The sequence below is a fragment of the Armigeres subalbatus genome, chromosome 2 (assembly GCF_024139115.2).
Source record: "Armigeres subalbatus isolate Guangzhou_Male chromosome 2, GZ_Asu_2, whole genome shotgun sequence".
NCBI lineage: Eukaryota > Metazoa > Arthropoda > Insecta > Diptera > Culicidae > Armigeres > Armigeres subalbatus.
Window position 1 is genome coordinate 196,584,152 of NC_085140.1, and position 20,871 is coordinate 196,605,022.

General features: G+C 39.5%; 1 protein-coding gene across 8 annotated transcripts in view; it reads left to right on the top strand.

Annotated features, from left to right (window-relative positions):
- LOC134211461 (uncharacterized) overlaps nucleotides 1-20,871 on the top strand; it is a 161,467-nt gene that overhangs the window by 51,960 nt on the left and 88,636 nt on the right. For all 8 annotated transcript variants that reach the window (XM_062688336.1, XM_062688337.1, XM_062688332.1 and 5 more), the window contains exon 8: nucleotides 17,942-18,265. In XM_062688336.1, the coding sequence (XP_062544320.1) occupies nucleotides 17,942-18,265 (324 nt within the window). The remainder of the gene's footprint in view (nucleotides 1-17,941; nucleotides 18,266-20,871) is intronic.

Consider the following 20,871-nt stretch of genomic DNA (forward strand, 5'->3'; position numbering starts at 1 on the left):
GGCCGGTAAGTGATCGCAAATGCGCATTGAACATTGAAGGCAAATGCTTCAACTACAGCTTGTTCAATGCATACTCACTAATCAACAAGCGTAGGGGCTGGAGGCCAAAATAGAAATTGATATAAAGAACTAAGGACAGCTGAAAAAAACGTTACCGGCGTAAGAAACGGGACTTCAACGACGAAGTGCTTTCGGAGGCATAGAGAAGCTCTTGCTTCGCTTAACCTTTATTGCGGCGCCAATGACAGCTCTGAAAATCTGTTGACCGACCGAGTAGGGGTTGAATGGACAATCAGACAGAAAAAGGCCCAAACTGAATCAGGATTGAGTATGATGGACATGCAGTGGAACCAGCAACGCTAGACGAAGTCAAAAAGGCCGTACGAGGCCTGAAGCTTCTAAAAGTTGGGAGTAACCGGCTGAACGAAAAAATCCACCAAATTATTAAAATGATCTTGGAAAATCATTTCGGACTGATTCGATGGCTTCATATGTCCTATCTATGAGAAAGGGCACATACTCTATTGTGCTAACTATCGAGATATAATAACGCCTGCAGGGTACTCTCTCGAATTCCGTTAAGACGGTGTCCGTTTGCGAAGGCCTTTTACGGCGAATACCGGAGCGGTTTTCGAGAAGGACCATCAGCAGACCATTTGTTTATTCTGCGACACAATATTGATACATTCCAGAAATACAACTTGCGGATTCTTAGGTGAACTAGCCTAGGGCTAAAAACCTCACTAATAACGATTTAAAAAACTTGCGGATTCACCATCTTGAATTAATCATCGAAGAAGCGAATGAAGAGCGAATAGTGGGAGTATTTCAACGCCTCGTAGAATCCGTCCCAAACGGTCGCCGACCTCTTAGTCACATTGGGGGAATATTTGAAAGCATTGATTTGGGTTAGTGGTTATCCAGCGGTATTTCAGAGGTCAACTGTTACCGGATCAGTGACACAATTTCCGAGTCCCTCCGAACTATCGAGGTATAATAACGCCTGCAGAGTATTATCTAGAATTCTGTTAAGACGGTGCCCGTTTGCGGAGGCCTTTTACGGCGAATACCGAAGCAGTTTTCGAGAAGGACCATCAGCAGACCATTTGTTTATTCTGCGACACAATATTGATACATTCCAGAAATACAACTTGCGGATTCTTAGGTGAACTAGCCTAGGGCTAAAAACCTCACTAATTACGATTTAAAAAAAAAACTTGCGGATTCACCATCTTGAAGCTCAGTGGAATGTAAAGAACTGTGGCAGATATTGCCGCGTGTGACGCTAGAAGGGTCCAAACCAAAGTAATATTCTGTCGGGAATACTCACAGTTTTACTATTATTTGATCTTCTCATAAACCCATAGTTATTCAGTTACTATTGACGCATTAATGATATGACGATTTTAAACACTACACTATAAATCATCAAGATTATAATAATAGTAAACTATGACTTATTTTCATTCAAATGTTGCTTTCTTTCGAATGTCCATCCAACAAAACTTTATTTGACAAAATGCTCCAAGATTTTTCATTCTAAACTATACTTTCGACTTAATATCCATTCGACCAAATGTTCATTTGATGTATTGAACCGTTTATTACAGTTTTCGCACTGCAAGTGCCCCAGGGTGTTCAGTTTTGCCAAAAACTATTGATCTGTATCGAAGAAATTGAAAGATTCGGTGAAACTTTGTTCAAAAGCAGTTTTTTTATATCTTTTTCAAATTGTGTAAAATGGATATATGCAGTTCCTCAAACAAATGATTCTATTGTTCTTTCTACCAAATGTTTCTACTAGTGAATTAAAATTTTATTTTCGACTAAATGTCCATCCGACCAAATGTCATTCGATGAAATGTCTTTTGACCAAGTGATATAGATTCGGAAAAATGCAATTCGAAGATTAGGCATGAAAAAACAAAACAATCGTTGGACAATTCCATCGAAGGCACAGGAGCCCTTTGAACAGTGATTGTGTTGGAGAGTAAGCAGAGCCGTAGCGTGGCCTCCCAGCGCCCTTGGCGAAACTTTATTGGGCGCCCCTTTTTTTCTAAATTTGTTTATTTGAGAGGCTCAGGCGTGTATAACACTTAACGGAGCCGAGACTCTTAATGATATTTACAAACTATATCATTATTATCAACAGTTAGTTAAGGGGAATGGTGTAATTTTTTTCTTTATGAATTTCTTAAGTTTGTATAACCTTCATATTTTCCAATATAGATAAAGGAAGTAAGAATTACTAAAAGCCATAAAATTCCTAGAAATCAATTGAAATTTTCACGAAACTCAATAAGCTTATGCAAATAAAAATAACTCGAACCAGTAGTGCACGGATTCTGGACAAAAAATTCCAAACTTCTTTATTATGAATTCATGCACTAGTGAATAAGACGAATAAAAGACGTTTTATAGACGAATAAAAAACCCTACTTTGGAGTAGGTTGGATGACCTTCAGATACTCCATATTGCTTAAGAAACATCCAACTCTATAGTTGCTTGGTTGGTTGTTTCAAGAACTCAACGACTTTTAATAAAATTCAACTCTGTTGTGAAATGGTAGATAGTTGGCTTAACGATTGGACCTAGTCATATCAAGAAAAACCCAAGTCTGGAGAGAATGGCCATCGGATCTGGCGGTAGTTTGGTGGCAATGGTGGAATTGCTTGGCAGAATTAAATTCAACGTTGAAGTAGGTCAGTCGCCATCATTATTGAAATGCCTCGATGCAGATTCTTGCGCTCAGTATGCTGTTAGACAATTGACATCATTCCAAATACTCATCCTCGTTTAAAGCTTAACCAGTTTATATAAAATCAAACTTATATTATCAATGCTCACCGAATATTCAACATCTTTGCTTTGTTTTTCACTATTGAACTCATGCTCGATGGAATCGAAAATATCAATGGAACAAATGCGATCGATTTCGAATCAAATAGTTTGTCTGCGTAAAATAAGTAAATTTATCTCAAATCAGTCTAAGCTAAGTAAATAAATAAGTAAATTTATTTCAAATTCAAACAAACTCTATCACTTCTTCCGTGTGAAGTTTTGTACGGTCTACTCTGTGTTTCGCCTTTAGCGTATTGAAAAGTCCCCTTCTAGGGCTCCTTCCTTAGAAGCCTGCTTCATGTCTGCTCCTTTCCATTTGCGTTTCCTGTTCTTATCATTTTCTTCTTGCTTCTTTATCTGTCAAATAAATGATGAAAAAGACAGCGAAGGTGATAGCATGATTCTTCCAAATTGGGGAAAACGTGCCCTCTGAGCTGACGTCCTAATACATGTATCAGTTATTAACGGAAAAGGGCTCTCCGGATACTATATACGATTGATTACAAATCGTTGACTATCGAGGAAATCATCAAATCACGAAATCCTTGATTTTGGCGCCCCGAAGGCCTGGCGCCCTTGGCGGGGGCCAACCTGGCCAACCACACGCTACGGCGCTGAGAGTAAGCCGTTTTGTTTTGGGATTAAAATCGCACAAGGTAAGAAGCCGGTTCTATCCGGAAAGACAGTCTATAAATGCGATGTTCGACAGATGGGTAATGTAACTTGAACCTGTATTTCAAACAATCGCTTTAGGATTGAAATGATAACTTTTGGACTTGTTGTACGAAGCTGACATGCCGTTTTGTTTAAGTTTGTGATTTGAGAAACACTTTAAAAGATATAATCGTAAGCACCTCGCAGAGGAAAACGAACGGGATAAAGGATTCAATTTCAGATTCAAATCCTACTATTCAGTGTTCAGTTCAGGGCAAGACCAACAGACTTCTGCTGCGGTGAAAAGGTAGCTAGGCGGGAAAGGCATATCTCCTGCACACTGAACTGATTAGTGCTGTACGGGGTTTGCGCAATGTTCGCCTTCCCATCCGAGAGCTTTATCTACTGTTTCGGAACGAGGGAAAAGATTAATTTTATTCTTAATGCCTCCGGGACGATCATTATCGTTTTGCGTTCTCTGGCACGGCAAAGCCGAGAAAGGAGTAGTGGTGGCTCTTTACGCAAATAAGGCCATAGCCATAGGTCACTCCTCTGCCAAAGTTTATTTCGGAATCCATGCGATAACAAAACTGAATCCAGAGAAGTGTGGTTGGAAATCTCGAAAAGATAATCACATTCATATTTCATTCCGGTATATCATTTCAAATCTCAAAGCCAAGTTGGTCTAAATCGCAAAAGTGAGCACTGGTTGATGATGATTTCCTTTTTTTTTGGGGTTTCTTTGGAGAAGGGGTAGATTTTTTAAATTAATTTTCTCGGCACTCAGGTAAGAATTATAAAGTGCTAATGAAAGTCTGTTTCATAGTGGTGTGGGTATAGTCATTGGGAACGAGTAATATTTGCATAATAGGGAAACTAACGTGAACTTTCATTTATATCACAGTAATAATCTAAATAGTATGAATACCTAGTGAATGCAACTCTTCTTACAATTACAAAACCTATTCATGATAGTCTATGTCGGGTAATGTGAAATTCACAATGATTAGAGCAATCTAAAATATCCTACATAATCTCGTTTACTTTAACATTCCACAACACAGCACATAAGTGAAGAACTGAAGTAATTTCAAAATTCACAGAAATAAAGGGGAAAAAATAACATTTCAAGGGTGACAGTTCAATAGTTCAGCTCGACAAACGAATATGACGTCTTTCTGTGTTCTTGCACACATGTCACTTCCTTTGAGCTCAAGATAAATTTCCAGTGGAAATTAAGAATTCGGGAGAATTAAGATTTTTTGAAGGAAATTCAGAAGAATTCAGCTAGGAATTCCGACGGACGACGTGAGATGCAAGTCATCAAACAATAGCAACCAAATAAAGCAGATCAACCCACATGAGGCAACTGTCAGAATAGTGGGCGTTGACGCTCGGACCTTCCATTCCGAGGACACCGATCCGGGTTATAAGTCCCAACAGTTTCAGTGGCAAATCCACCGACCTTACAGTTTTGCTTCACTTGTCAACCCGCTTCCAGGGAAGCCCCATGTGGAGAGCAGGTGTTTTCAGGAAAAATATCCCGGAATTGCCAATATAAATGGTATTAAATTCTATGTAGTATTCAGAGTAAGCGGCTAATGATTTTAGTTTGTATAAGTGATTCTAGACTATGAATTGATTTTGCTATTGCGGATAGTACATTAAACATAAGCAATCAAATATACCAATCGTGAAATCACATATTTCGCGTGCCCCAATTTACCGTACAATGTGGCAAGTTTTACATTAGACTTGATTCGAACTCTCAATTTTGCATATGCACTTATATTGATCTCTATCGTGAAAGAATCTGTGCATGATTGAGTATTTGAGAGTATGGAGAGCAACATATTGAATTTTCTGACGAACTTTGCTTCATTTAAGCGTGTGCCAATGAATCGGTAGCTTGTGAGGGGCTGAGAGAGGTTGCGCGGTGGGGTATGGCAATGCTAGCGCATTGCTGCCACCGCAGTATGAGATGGTGTTGGTAGCGCCATCGGGTTGAGTGGCAACGACGAAGATTGCACCGTCAGTTTGTTGTCGAATTTTAAAACGAACAGTCGCACCGCTATTCAACGGCGGATTCCATTCAGCCGTTTTCGGCTGGAATACGACATTCTAGTCCTGGCCATCCCCGAAAGTGCGTGATGCGAGGTCTTTCAGTTCGAGGTGAGTCCGTTTCATGCTTCTTATACATAAAATTGATCCCATACAATGGTTCTACTAAATACGGGCTGAGATCAAAAATATATATTATTTGATGAATTTCATTGATGTAAATTGTTGATCACGGAAGTATAAATACATTGCATATATCCATTTGATATCTGAATGTGTCTATACGGGGCTTGCTGTGCTGAAAATTACCTCAAGATGTGGTCTGTAGCTTCTTGTTATAGGGTCTTTGGATGCACAGTAGAGCTATCACCTTCTATCTCCAGGGCTAAAAATGTTTCCATCTATATTAGTTACAATGGCCTATGTGCAACTATTGTGCTGCTAGGGAATATCAATAAATAGATGTAGACATGTTTCTTCCATAAAAGCACTGCCGGACAGTGGGAGGTAAAATGGAAACACATACATACATACATACCTGTCAAACCGCTTCCACGGGCCGGAGTCATTCAGATCTGGCTCCACAAGAAGCTCCTGCTAGCGACAGGGCCCGCAAGCAAACCTCTAAGGCGTATAGCCTCAACTCCCAACGTGTTTTCCCTGTCCCAAAACAGTCTAGCTGATACGTAACTTCCCTTGAAGACGCAGCTCAGAACTCAGAACCCCATCATTACTTTCATATTTCCCGAATGTTGCCAGAATAAATATTTCCAAAACGAGTAGCCACGCGGGGTGAAATGCCCTTTGTTGGTGATCGGATGAACCGTATCGGACGGTCAAAGCCAGAAGGAAGACTTCCCTGACAACTTTGGATGGTAACAAAGCAAAACAATACTCCGATTAATCATCGAAGATGTGAAGAGCGAATAGTGGGAGTATTTCAACGCCTCATTGAATCCGTCCCAAACGGTCGCCGACGTCTTAGTCACATTGGGGGAATATTTGAAAGCCTTGATTTGGGTTAGTGGTTATCCAGCGGTATTTCAGAGGTCAACTGTTACCGGATCAGTGACACAATTTCCGAGTCCCCTCCGAAATTATCGATGTCCCCGGTCATTAAGCAATTGAGTTGTCTTTCGCCATATTTAGCAGATGAGGTAAGACATCCGATCCAGACGTGGTAGGGAGCCCCATGATTAAAAATCTCCCCTCTTCAACCAAGTTGCTGTTTCTGTTGCTTGTCAGCTGAGCCTGGACAGACTGGAGTTTTCCAGACGAGTGGCGGCAAAGTGTTGGGATCCTGAAGAATATCATATACTTACTGCACCTCTAAGATCTAACAGTTGGTCAACCACCAACTTTGCGAGAAGCTGGAAACACATTTCACTCAAGGTACGGGTCAGGGTTGGCCTAGAGGGCGTCATTTGGGCTCTTTCAAGTAGGGCAAGCATGCGGCTCAGTGAATGAGGATTTTTGGGTAACATCCTTGACTTTATCCTCAACTTTATTTCGGGGCCAGCTATCCAGGCCAAGCATTAAGCTAAACAACCTAACCGGCAGATAATGAAAGGTCTAGGGGCATCGATCGATCGGGGTCTAACTTTTGACATGGTTTATAATACTCATTCTTTAGTCCATACGAGGTTTTTTGAGATTATACGATTCCCCGAAAACTAATTACATGTCCTCGAAATTAACATTTCTCCGATAATGGAATTTCCTAGAAAATGCTACTACAAATACCCAAAAACCAAATACCCGAATTACGTTTGCTAATGACATCTACCCGAATGGCAGGTATCCGTCATATCAAAAAATGATGGAAGGCCATGCTAAAGTTTGACGAAATCATCATTTTATTGAAGTAGTATCTTTTACTCAATTTTTGAGTTATCCTGTTTTTAATGAAAATGAGGCGGATTCAACTCAAATTTGAGTTGTTCATTCTTAGCGTGTATGTACAATGAATTTAGGGCCATTTGGCACAACGACCATTCGACATACAAATTTAAATAATTTTAAAATCTTTTTAACAACGCATTCTGGGCACATGCGAGATTTTTAAGAAATAATGTATTCTTTCGACAGATTTTGAGCAAATTCGTGGTTTAAATGAAGGAATCCTGAATTCATTTCCACTAGACCTGGAAATAAATATTTTTGAAGAAATTTCCAGGAATGATCGAAGGCGAAGGGATTATCTACGCAGAAAAAAAATCCTTGGTCAAAACTACTATTTTGTAGGCTACGCTCTGTTTTTAAAACTACCATGGAATTTCAGTTAATTTTACCATGGTTTCAGAGAAATTCACCACTGTTTCAGTTTATGTGACAACATGATCGGAGGCTCGGAGGCCGTAAACTATTTGTTTGTGCGGTGTATATTCCTCCAGACCGAACTCGAGACTTGGAACTCATCGACACGCACTACCGATCAGTCTTCTTTGCGTCGGAAATAGCGTCTCCCAACGATGAAGCCATCGTTCTTGGCGACTTCAACCTTGCAGGAGTCGCGTGGGTTCCAACTCACAACGGTTTTCTACGCCCTGATCAGGAGCATTCCTCGTTTCACCCGGGAGCTCTTTAGGTTGCTGGATAATTACAGTACTGCAACTTTATATCAAATTAATTGCATCGTGAATGAGAATAATCGCTTGCTGGATCTGTGCTTCGTCGGCGGTCGTTACACCGTTCCATTTATTTCCACTGCACCTGTTCCTTTGGTCAAGGCTTCCCCTCACCATCCATCTCTAGCCATTGGAGTTGAGAATGATGAGAATGATGTTGGTACTTCAACGGCTGTGTCATATGTTTTTCGCAAGGCGAATTATTGCAGTATTGCCGAAGTGCTGTATAACTTGGATTGGCAGAGTATCCTCGACCCGACCGATGCAAATATCGCTGCACAAACTTTTTCTCATGTCTTGGCATATGTCATTGACAGACATGTTCCAAAGAAGATTGCCCATACCGACTCTAGGGTTGCGTGGATGACAAATGACCTTCGTTCGTTGAAAAGGACAAAAAAGGCCGTCCTGAAAAGGTTCACAAGGTTCCGCACTCTTCCCTTGAAACACCATTATGCTAGGCTGAACCACGAATACAAACGGTTAAGTCGTTTCTATTTTAAACGTTACCAGCGGAGGATACAGCAACGGCTTAAATCCCATCCGAAGTCTTTTTGGAACTACGTAAACGAGCAGCGTAAGGAAGTAGGTCTTCCATCGTCCAAGGTCTACAACGGAGTCATGGCATCAACTCAACAAGAAATTTGTAACCTATTCTCGGGCAAGTTTGCTAGCGTGTTTATCAATGAGCGCCTCTCCAATGACCTTATAACCAGCGCAGCGGGTAATGTACCCTTAACGAATCAAACGCGAAACGCTGTCGATGTAGGTACAGATGCCATAGCGAGAGCAACCATGCGGCTAAAAACGTCGTACAAATCGGGACCTGACGGTGTTCCGTCGGTTTTCCTAAAAGCGAACATTTCCTGCCTTCTGGATCCACTTCATCGAATCTTCCAGCTCTCCCTTTCTAATGGTGTATTTCCGTCCTGCTGGAAGACAGCTGAAATGTTTCCTGTGTACAAAAAGGGAAGCAAGCGCGATATAAACAATTATCGAGGAATCACGTCGCTATGCGCTGTATCGAAGTTGTTCGAGCTGGTCGTCATGGATTCTCTAAATGGTCACTGTAAACATTATATCAGTACCGACCAACATGGCTTTATGGAAAAACGTTCCACATGTACGAATCTACTGTGTCTCACATCATACGTTACAGACAGTATGCTTGCTTGTGATCAAACAGATGTAATTTATACGGATCTAACTGCAGCATTTGATAAGTTGAACCACAGCATTGCGATCGCCAAGCTTGATAGATTGGGAATTGGAGGCAGCCTGCTTGCATGGTTTGGTTCGTACCTTACTGAGCGCCAGTTGACAGTTGCTCTAGGCGATTGTCGCTCGGAAAGCTTTTTCGCGATGTCTGGCATACCGCAGGGTAGCCATCTGGGACCGTTGATATTCCTTCTCTACTTCAACGACGTACATCTAGTTCTAAAAGGACCGCGATTATCATTTGCAGATGATCTTAAAATGTTTTTGCGCATCTGCTCAATAGCCGATTGTCATCTACTACAAGACCAGATCGATGCTTTCGCTCATTGGTGCGATCTAAATCGACTTGTAGTTAACCCGAAAAAATGCTCGATCATAACTTTTTCTCGAAAGAAACTGAGAAACTGAGAAACAACTGATTACCTTCAACCACTGCCTATTCGGAACGACTATTGAAAGAGTGCACTGTGTGAAAGATCTCGGTGTTCTATTGGACTCCAAAACTGACATACTCGGATCACATTTCATATGTTGTTGATAAAGCATCCAGGTCTCTTGGATTTGTGATCAAAGTGACAAAGACTTTCAGACATCTACTGTTTGAAAACACTGTATTGCTCTCTCGTGCGATCTACGTTAGAATACTGCTCTGCGGTCTGGAGTCCAAACTATAAAAATGGTGTCGAACGCATCGAATTCGTTCAACGTCGATTTATACGGTACGCACTCCGCAACCTTCCCTGGAGAGATCCGCTACGACTTCCTCGCTACGAGAGCCGTTGCCAGCTGATCACTGATCAGCTTAGAACCTCTGTGTATCCGAAGGGATGCATGCAGAGCATTAACCGTCGCCGATATTTTGCAAGGAAGAATAGATTGTGACACTCTTCTGCGACAAATAAACATCAACGCATAACCCCGACAACTGCGGAGTTACCTAATGCTAAGACTTCCTTTTCATCGCACAAACTATGGACTACTCTCCATGGTTTGCAGCGTGTTTTCAATAGAGTGGCGTCGGTGTTTGATTTCCACTTGACGCGAGATGTCCTCCGCCGGTTCTTCACATCATTTTTCACCGACCAGAACAATTGACACACATAGACTATAGTTAATGTATTTGTGATTGTATTGTATTTTAACCTCTTGACAATGTTTTTAATGTAGTGATGTGATATTGTATTTATATTTTTTTAACCATCATTGGGGCTGTATCAAGTCTGTTGATGTAATAAGTAATAAATAAAATAAATAAACATTCCGCGTGAGCCACAGTTGATTTTTACTGCGCGCATGGTAAAATCAAACGGGTTTGTTATCTGTTGAAAGTTGTCGGTGCATATTCTTAAAATAACCCTCAGAATGGTAGTTTTGACTGCAATATTTTTTTGTGTGTACTTTAAAGATGAGATCATCTACTTTTTTGAATTAGTCCAAGAAAATACGTACTTTTAATCATCTACTAGTTTGCCGTGTTCCATTTGTCTGGAACGTACTTAAAAACCCAGATTATTCCACCTAGCAGTGATGATGTTTTACTCGTGCATTATAAAATATATTGAGAAAATCACATTAGAAAGATCAAAACAGCTCTTTAGGGGAATAGATCACATTTTTTCGATCATTCAGCATGTTTTTGCCGTTTTTTAAATGCATTGCCACCAGTCATGAAAAAAATCGGTGTTGAAAAACGTACGAGAAAGGCAAAATGGAATCTTCTTTTTCTTCTTATTATTGGCATTACAGCTCCCACTGGGATATTGCCGCCTCGCTGCTTAGTGTTCATTCAGTTTTTTCACAGTTATTAATTGCGAGGTTTCTAAGCCAAGTTATCATTTTTGCATTCGTATATCATGAGGCTAACACGATGATACTTTTATGTCCAGGAAATTCGAGACATTTTCCAAACCGAAAATTGCCAAGACCTGCACCGGGAATCTAACCCAGCCACCCTCAGCATGGTCTTGCTTTAAAGCCGCGCATCTTACCGCTAGGCTAAGGAGAGCCCTATCTACTTTGGGAATCATCTACTTTGGATCAAATACATACTTCTGAAGAAAGAAATAAGGTCGAGCGGTGTCCTGTCGAGCTGGTCAAGTCACAACTCATGGCACTATCGACTTCACCAAAATCATGTAAACAGTGAATCGAAACACCACACGACGCAAATTATGGTCAGTATTTGACAACCTCAACAACAGCCTACCGTGAACATCAAATAATATTTAAGATTTGCAAAACAAGGCAGGAAGACACTCCAGTACCAAGGTTCTATGAGCACTTCAAGCTAAAACAAAAACCATGAAATCTATAACAATCACAAATAAAAGTCATGATGTGGAAAAGCTAATAAAGTCATATAGTTTATTAGGAGACTTGTTGAATTGTCATTAAATGACATTTCCGGGCGGCCCACAACTGTCATTTTGTTGATTTAGCTTTGCTGCGTCTTGGTACAAGCCAGGGCTATACAGGTAAACTTCGATATAACGTACATATCGATTTCAAAGTTGTACGTTATATCGAATTGTACGTTATATTGAAGAATGAGTATTCATCCTTATTTTACACTACTTAAATGTTGTACTATCATGTGCTTTATGGGCGAATATTTTTTTTATATATAAGGCTCAGCTAGCAGTGTGAAACAGCTTTTCTCGTGAACAATTCCAACAACTATATAAAGAACAGGAAATAAGAGGCTAAGAGGCACAGGCTTGCATTTCGTTGCACCGTTTGCATGAATATTCATTTATTGAGTATCCGCGAACTTTAGTGGACTTAAAATAGGGCACAATGTGGCACGAGACTAGCCAAATTGAATATGTTCACTAAATTTAATTATATACGCCAACATTATTCCAAAAAAATAATAATCTGATATCACGCTAATTTTGTTTGAAAAGTTCCTAAATAAAAGATATTTTTTAGAGATTGCTTTAGGAATTCTTTTCTTCAATAAAACCATACAAAATACCTGAATTCTATACTATATTTTGTTGGATGTATTCTTCCAGAAATTTTAATACTTACTTGAAGGTATTTCCAACAGAATGTTTGAAGGAATTTTTGATGAAATTTTCAACGAAATAGTCAAAGATTTCCTAAAGGGATTTCTTAAGAAATTCCAAATGGTATTTCCAAACTATTTTCCAAAGGAATTCCAAAAAAATCAAAAGAATTCTCCGAAGGATTTTTCGCTGGTATTATCGAAAAACATTCTAAAGGAATTTCCTTAGAAATGTTTAAAGAAATTCTGGAAATTCTGAAGAAAATTCCAGATTTTGCTGGAGATAGTTCTAAAGGAATTTCTGGTGGACTTTTCAGAAAATCCTGATTTTTTTAATTTTAACTGACGTCTATTTCTAATTTAGAAATTCAACACTAACAGGAATTTCTGGAGAAATTTCTTAAGGTTTCTTGTGAAAGAATCTCCAAAGGGATCTCCGGTGGAATTCCTGGAAGAACTCCACGAAACTAAAAAAAAAATATAAAGCAACTTCCGAAGAAATTCCTACGCGAATTTTCAAACCCTTTATAGTTTTCCGAAGGAATTTGTAAAGGAATTCCAGAACGAATCCCCAAAGCAATTTTCGAAAGAATATCGAAAAGAATTACCAAAATATATTTCGCAGATATTTCTAAAATAGTTGTGGGAAGGTATGTCCGGAGAATGATTAAAATGAATGATTTGAAGAATTTCCGAGAGAATTCCAGGAGGAAGTTTAGAATTCCGAAGGAGTTCATGTGGTCGATTCTGAAGTAATTCTTAAAATTATTTTTTTCAATTTTCGAAGAAACATTGAGAACGAATTTGAAAATGATTTAAAGATTTATTTCCGAAGGATTTTTCAAAGAAATCCCTGGGTCGGCACGCTCACCTCAAGGAACTTTCAGACAGGGAACTCTCGCAATCAACCTACACAAAAAAACTACATATTAAGACGAGTTTTACCTGCCATTCACAAACAATTCACGTATTAGACTACATTTGCATGAATTTCTAACCCCCCCCTTACCCCATAAGTGCTTACGTAATATGTGTACGATCCCTAACCAACATTTACAAATTCGTTTAGAAATTCTCCAAGAGTTTCTTTGAATTTTATTCTAGAATTTTTGGAGAAATTTCTAAAAGGATAATGCTCAAGGAATTCTTGCATCAATTTTCGGAGGTCTTAGGATTTTCTTAAAAGAAATTAAAGAAAGGATTCGATGTGGAAGTATTGACCTTATGTCTAAGGGAAATTCCGAAGGAATTCCTGGAAGAATTTTCATTTGTGGAAGATGTTTTGAAGAAATCCCTCCGGGAATCGCCGAAGAAATTCCTGGAATAATCTTCAAAGGGTTTTTAAAGGAATTTTAGAATAAATTACTGGTGCATTCTCCGAAAGAATAACTACCTGTGGCTATCTTCGAAGGAAATTCCAGGAAAAATTCCAGATGGAACAATTCCAGAAGGAATTCTGGAAGTAGATCCTGAAGGAATTTCCGAAGGAATTCCGGTAGAAATCTAGGAATTTCTTCACAAATTCTATTTGGAGTTCCTTCTTAAACTCCTTTAGGAATTGCTTAAAAATGCATTCAGGAAACTCCTTCGGAAATTCTTTTAGGAATTTCTTCAAAAAATCCATTGGAAATTCTTTAAAATATTCCTCCAGAAATTACTTTACGAATTCGTTTCGAAAATTTCTTCAGTTTTTTTAATTCCTTCATGAATTCAATCCGATTTTTTTTTCAAGAATTGATTCGGAAATTCTTTTTGGAACTCTTTTAGAATTTCCTACAGGAATTCCTCCACAAAATCCGCCAGAAATTATTTTGGGAGCTCCCCTAGGAATTTTCTCTAGGATTAATTTAAAAATTATCTGGTACATATTTCAAGCCTGCATCTACAATAACAATACTTTTCTCGACATTGGCTGATCTAGACCTGACTTAGACTTAATTTTGACTTATATCAACTAGACATTTGTCCATAGAATATGCCTAAAAGTTCATTAACTCAATATTATCCAATACCTCGGGAGAATTCTGAGAACAGTGCAAACTGGGGAAAACAGTAATTAATACCTCTGTTTGATAAAATTAGACTCCATTCAATAATGTCATTCCTACATGAATGATCATAACAATTATTTAACAATTATAAATTATTTTGTAATAACTACCCAAATTAAAAATATTTTTCAAAGTGTACGTTATAACGGGGAAAAATGTACGCTATATCGAGTGACGTTATATCGAGTGTACGTTATATCGGGGGTACGTTATATCGAAGATTACCTGTAATAAGAAAAATGCAGTTGTGCGTTGCTTCCGTATCGAGTCGTGTGCCCCCGAAAACGCGAGCACTTTGAAACTTGGATTCCGTGAGGAGTGTCCTTAAGCTTCCGAAACGTTATTTTGAGGGAAATGCCGTTTTCAGGGAAATGTCATTTTTGGGGAATCGTGGAGAAAATGTCATTTTCAGGGAAATTCCATTTTCGAAGAAACGTTGTTTACGGGGAAACTTCGTTTTTGGGACAGTGTCATTTTCGGAAGAAGTCATTTTCAGGGAAATGTAATTTTTGGAGAAACGTCATTTTTGGAAAACGTAATTTTCGGGGAAAAATCATTTTCTATAAACGTTTTTCAGCGAAATGTTATCTTGAGGGAAATTACATCTTTGGGGAAATGTCATTTTCGGGACAGTGTCATTTTCTGAAAAAATATTTTCAGGGAAATTTCATGTTCGGAGAAATATCATTTTCGTAGATTCTGGAAATGTTATTTATGAAAATGTTTTTTTTTGGAAATGTTATTTAGCTTCTGCAAACGTTTTTTTAGGAAGTGACCTTTAAAACGGTTCCCCCGAAACTGACATTTCCCTGAAAATGACTTTTTCCGGAAATGATGTTTTCTGGAAAATGACCCATCCCAAAATGACCTTTTCTTAAAAATGACGTTTTCTCAAATTTCCCTAAAAATTACATTTAACTAAAAAACGTTTCCAGAAAATGAAGTTTCTTCTAAAATGACATTTCCTTAAAAATGACGTTTCCCCTAAAATTACTCTTTACGAAAATTACTTTTTTTAAGGAGAATGACATTTCCTAAAAATAACTAATACTTTTTTAAGGAAAATGACATTTCCCTAAAATAACGTTTTACCAAAAAATATATTTCTCCAAAAATAACGTTTCCCCGAAAATGACATTTTTCCCAATATGACGTTTCTCCGAGACTGACGTTCCCCTGAAATATTTTTTTCCGAAAATGATACTGTCCCAAAAATGATGTTTCCCTTAATATGACGTTTCCCCAAAAATGGCATTTTCCTGAAAATAAAATTTCTCCGAAAAAGACTTTTCTCGAAAATGGCGTATTCTCGAAAATAAAAATTGCCCGAAAATAACATTTACGGGTAAACAACTTTTCCTCGGAAATTTCGTTCATAAATTATTATCTTAATAAATGTCTGTGTGGCCAACCAAACCATATTAAGTTCAGCACATACGAAAATATTCCAGACGCGTGTGAAACACCTCCCTAAATTTGAGTATGTTGTTAACCTCGATAATCATATATGAGGTGAGTAAATAATTGAGCTCATTCAAACGATAATACAGATATGTAGAAGATAATTCCGAATAATATTTGCAAACCCTCATTCTTCAATTTCCGCAAGAAGGATTATGCGAAAGCCGCAAACCATACTACTTCCAGAAGCTGCCAAGCCCCAAACCTTCTTGGGGTAGGAGCTGCGAACGATGGGAACCAGTTCAAAACTTACAATAAGAAACCGTATGCTAACCTAGACCAGAAGCCGTTGATTGATCGCAGTAATTACAGTCGAGTAGGGCAGGGACGGGTGCGTTGCGTACCGACTAAGCTAGGAAAGGTCAGAAAGTTTCCCAGGAAAACTTTTGCCCTCCCTGTTGCCCCTCTCCACCGGTCGCTGGCTGCTTCGGTAGTTCATGAATATATTTGCCATTCCCGTCGGAGGCAAAAAGGCAAACCATCTCGTAACATACAATGGGTTTACCTTGTACTACGTAAATACTTTGCAGAAGTCACGCAATTACATTGTCAAGCAGAGCGGGAGGTGCTCCCATTGGCCTATGTTTTCTGCTATGTACCTGGCGGCTGCTGGTCGACGACGAACGGAAACGATGTGAAGGGATGGGTAGCAATAAGAATGTCATGGGGTTGGTCATGTTGCGGTAACTAATCTGCTGCTGCTTCGTTGAAACAATTCGCTATTAGTTTATTGACAATCGAGGCAATAAGGCTTTGCTTGGGATTGGGTGATTGAGGTAATTAGTATGTAGAAATTCAAAATATGTATATGTATACGTAATTTGTACATTTCGAAGTTATTGGCCTGATCATAATAAGTCATAATCGTTTTCTTTATTTCTCACGAAAATCCCAAGGGTGTTATATTAAGCTTCACGTGTTAAGATTTGTTTGTTGGTTTATTACGTAATTCGTGGCACAATTTATTTTTCATTTAATTGACATGCTCCGATTTTAATTGCAGGTCTCTTTTTGTAAGAGGTTTTCATTTGCTCTTCTCCAAAAAGTAAAATTTCATATCCAAAGACAGTAATCAATATATATATAACACAAGCATTGTATAAAAATCAACCATAATACGTCATGACAAATTGAATACCTATCCAGAACAGACACGATAGTATCCTCCCGATTACAGTTTAAAGTTGGTCTTCCAAAGCACCACCATTGAGACAAACTAAAACAAACAACAAATCCGCTAGATGAAACCTCGAAGAAGATTTGTTTCGACACAAGACACGCGGATATTTGCACACGAAATGGTGTCGAAACGACGCTGCGTGACTGATAGACACAGACCAAATACCGGCAACCAATGACGACGACGACGACGACTGACAAAATTAGATTCCTTACAAGATACGGATGATGTATCTGTACGAGAAGACGGAAGACCTTGTAGTGGCATGATTCTGCTCTATGTATTCTGATAATTGTGTTTGTTCGAGGTCGTGTTAGTCGGAGCAAGGACAACGACAACGGAGTTCACGCATGTTTCAGCATTCCAGTAATGATTCATTTACGATGTCTAACCCTAGTGGGAGTGAACATGGGGACCGTGGCCCTTTCCCTCTTTGTCGCGGTTCGAATAATGGGAACTTTGCTGCTATTTGAACGTGATGTGGTTTCAAGTAATTTGCAAGAAAATTAGACTGTGGTCTGGTTCCAGGGACGATATTGTAGAAGGGATGAAATTGGCAACAGAGAAAATGTAGAACGAGCTTTCTGGTGTATATTCAACCTGAACTATGATTAGTTTCAGCGATACTTTTTTTTTCTTAATTTAAGTTAACCCAACTTTCTTTCAAACACCCTCTCCGGTCTTGCAAAAAGTATATCTAAACTCGATTAACCAAACAAAAAGCTTAAACGTCGACGTGAATATAGTTCAGCATAGCTTTGACCCTTCTTATCAGAACGTGACTTGTCGGAAAAAGTGCTAACACTTTCCCCCCTATCGCCCCGATTGTTATTCCAGGCCAAATTGCTGACCCTAGCCACCGAAAGCACAGAACAACAGCCAACAGACGAGATGGCATCAACGGAGCAGCCCGAGCCGGAAAGCGGCCGTACGAACCTGGCCGCGCCTTCAAGCGACCAACAGCTTCAGCAGTGGCTGGAAGGGGAAATTAAGCGATTGCAAACGATGATAAGTGACAAACAAACGCTCCAAGACGGTCTTATCGACGATCTCCATCGGAAGCTGCAGGAAGCGAACAGTCGGTGCCGGCGTCTCGAGCAAAGCCGGAACGAGTCGGAAAAGCGCCTGCTCTACGCATCGCTCGAGAACGAACGATTGAATGTAAGTTTTCCCTTTTTTCGTTTGGTGCAGGGGGAGGAAAAGTTTTGGTCGCATACCAGCTAAGCATTCTTGAAGTGTGGTTTGTGTTTTGGCCTAAATTCAATCACACTGGAGAAGGGGAAACTTTATCGATCACGGCAAGGCGCCTTTGTCTTAAATTAAATTATATATGGCGAAAAAGTTCCATCTTGAACAAAGATCTTTTGAACGAATTCTAACGTATCACATTGACAGAAATAAAAACATCCCATGAAAAATTTGAAGTTGTGAATATGAATATTCAATGTTTAAATTTTGATAGAATTTTTTTACACTCGATAAGGAAAGTTATCGTTTTGTTGATTTTAAGAAATGAATTACTTGCTTTAGAAAGTAGAGTAGCGGCACACCAGGGCTAACCTTTTTTGCTTCAGTAAGGCAAGGCGGAAGGAATCTAGAATAACATTCCATGAAATTTAACACTTTCATAGAAAACATATTTGTTAGGTGACCGATGTGATGGTCGTTCGGCAAGGTCGTTGAGCTTGCGCTACATGTAATAGCGCCGATGGGCTAGGAGTGTAATGTGATCAGTTAATTCGATACCGTTTCATGGTTACTAGAGTTGGGCGTAGTTATATGAGAGTATGAGAGTGAAAGGAAATGTACACTCATACAGCCAAATCGAAAACATTCCATAGATAGTCATTGTAAACATAGACAGTAACTTCCACCAAAGTTGGAATATTATGGCATTAATTCCAATTACGACACTCCACATGATGTTCGGAAAAAGAAAATGTTAAAAATGGCAAAGATATTCTAAATCATTATACCTACTTAATTTATTTCGCCAAAATCTCAGCATTGTTAATTTTCTCGAGATATGGGTACCTCTGGGATTTAGAAATTATTATTTTTGCCAAAGTTCAGTTTTTTAATTGATTCGGCCTCGTCGTTGCTGAGTACGAAATTTTATAAAAACCACTCTTGTCATTTCGGAAAACCCCAATAATTCTATTCCATTTCGGCCTGATTTTGCACTACGCTGCAATGCTTCTTGTGCTTGTTAGTGAATATGGAAGGAACCCACGAACCATCGACACAGTTGTATATTCATAGGGAAAAATTTAGTGGCATTAAACCTTTTACAATTGAAGTATATCTACTGTTCTATCTCTTCACCCTATTTTGGCTCTTGGAGCGAAATTTAAAAAAAGACGGCAACATAATTTCAAGATCTTCGACTGATCGGGACGTCGTAACTGGACTGTTAACGACTAAAAACCTCTGGATCGATTAATTTCAAAAAAAATATTTCGGAGCTAGTAGAAGACATACTCGTGGAAAATTGGTTTGGAAAAACTGTGTGAGAGGGGAATCAAGAAGATCCCGAATAGTGCAGAGTGTTGTCAGTTGGCGGCTTCTAGTAAGAGAAAAAATAATTCTCGGAGTAAAAATCCATTGTGAGTCGTGAATCCCGCGGTGTTGAAAAAAGCCGCAAGAATACCCAAGCTACCGTTCACGTGCCTGTGCCGTGGAACCGAGAAAGAGCCTCAAAGAAATCTTAAGTCACTGTTCCTGACTAAGTTCGCTGACTACGGATCCCGCGGGGCCGGGAAAAAGTTTCGTTGAACTCTAAAGCTGAACTGTCCAAGAGCCGAGCCACGTGGAGCCGAGAAAGACCTTAAAAAACTCTCAAGATCCCGACTCCAAGACCAACCCGATAGAACTAAAGCCACCAAAAGTGCCATACGAAAGATAAAGATGGGTTGCTGTTTGGTTCACAAGCAATTTGTTATTATCAGTTCTGTTTAACTAATGTCTGTGGAGTTAAAATGAATTAAATAAAATTAGGCAATTTTGCTTATATTGAACAAAGGAAGCATGCAAACGAAAGTAGAAAATCAAAACACGTGCTCTCGCGAAGCTGAACTCTCGAGAGAATTAAACATAAACAATGCGTTAGGTCATTCCAGTTCGAGACAGTAGCACGTACGGACGTGTTTTTTGCTCGCGTATTTTTTCCAAGTGTTTTTTCTCGTTCGTTCGCTGCTTACGTTTTCGCTTCATCGCGTTGGCGTTATTTTCTCCCGGACCCGTCATGGGAGACTCGGTGGCCGATTCGGTCGCTGGAAAAGTGCTTAAGCGCACTGCTCTTGGAGGCGCGGGTAACCCCTCCAAGCAGCTTTAGCAGAGCAACGTGTTCTCGCCGTTGCCGCTTGATGACGCCGGTAATCCGCCAAAAAAGAGGAAGAAGCCTCAGCAATCGCAGCTGCCGCAGGTGCAACCGGAGCGGAAGGAGAAATGCCCACTCGTGTTTGTGAAGGGCGATCCACCGGAATTGCGCCCAAAAATTCGCCAGCTGATCGCTAAGGGGATGAAATGTACGTTTCGGCTCTGCAGCGAGGGCGTGAAAGTGATGCCGGCAAACAAGGACCATCGCTCAAGGCTTTGCTGCGAGGACTCCACGACATGAAGGAGGAAGAGCTCCAAGCAGAGCTTGAAAGTTGCGGACTGAAGCCAGTAGCAGTGGGCAGCCCAAAAATTGTTCATTAAAACAGATGAAATTATCCTTAAACAATTGAAAAATGCTCCTTAAAAAAACTAATCATTTTTCCTTAAAT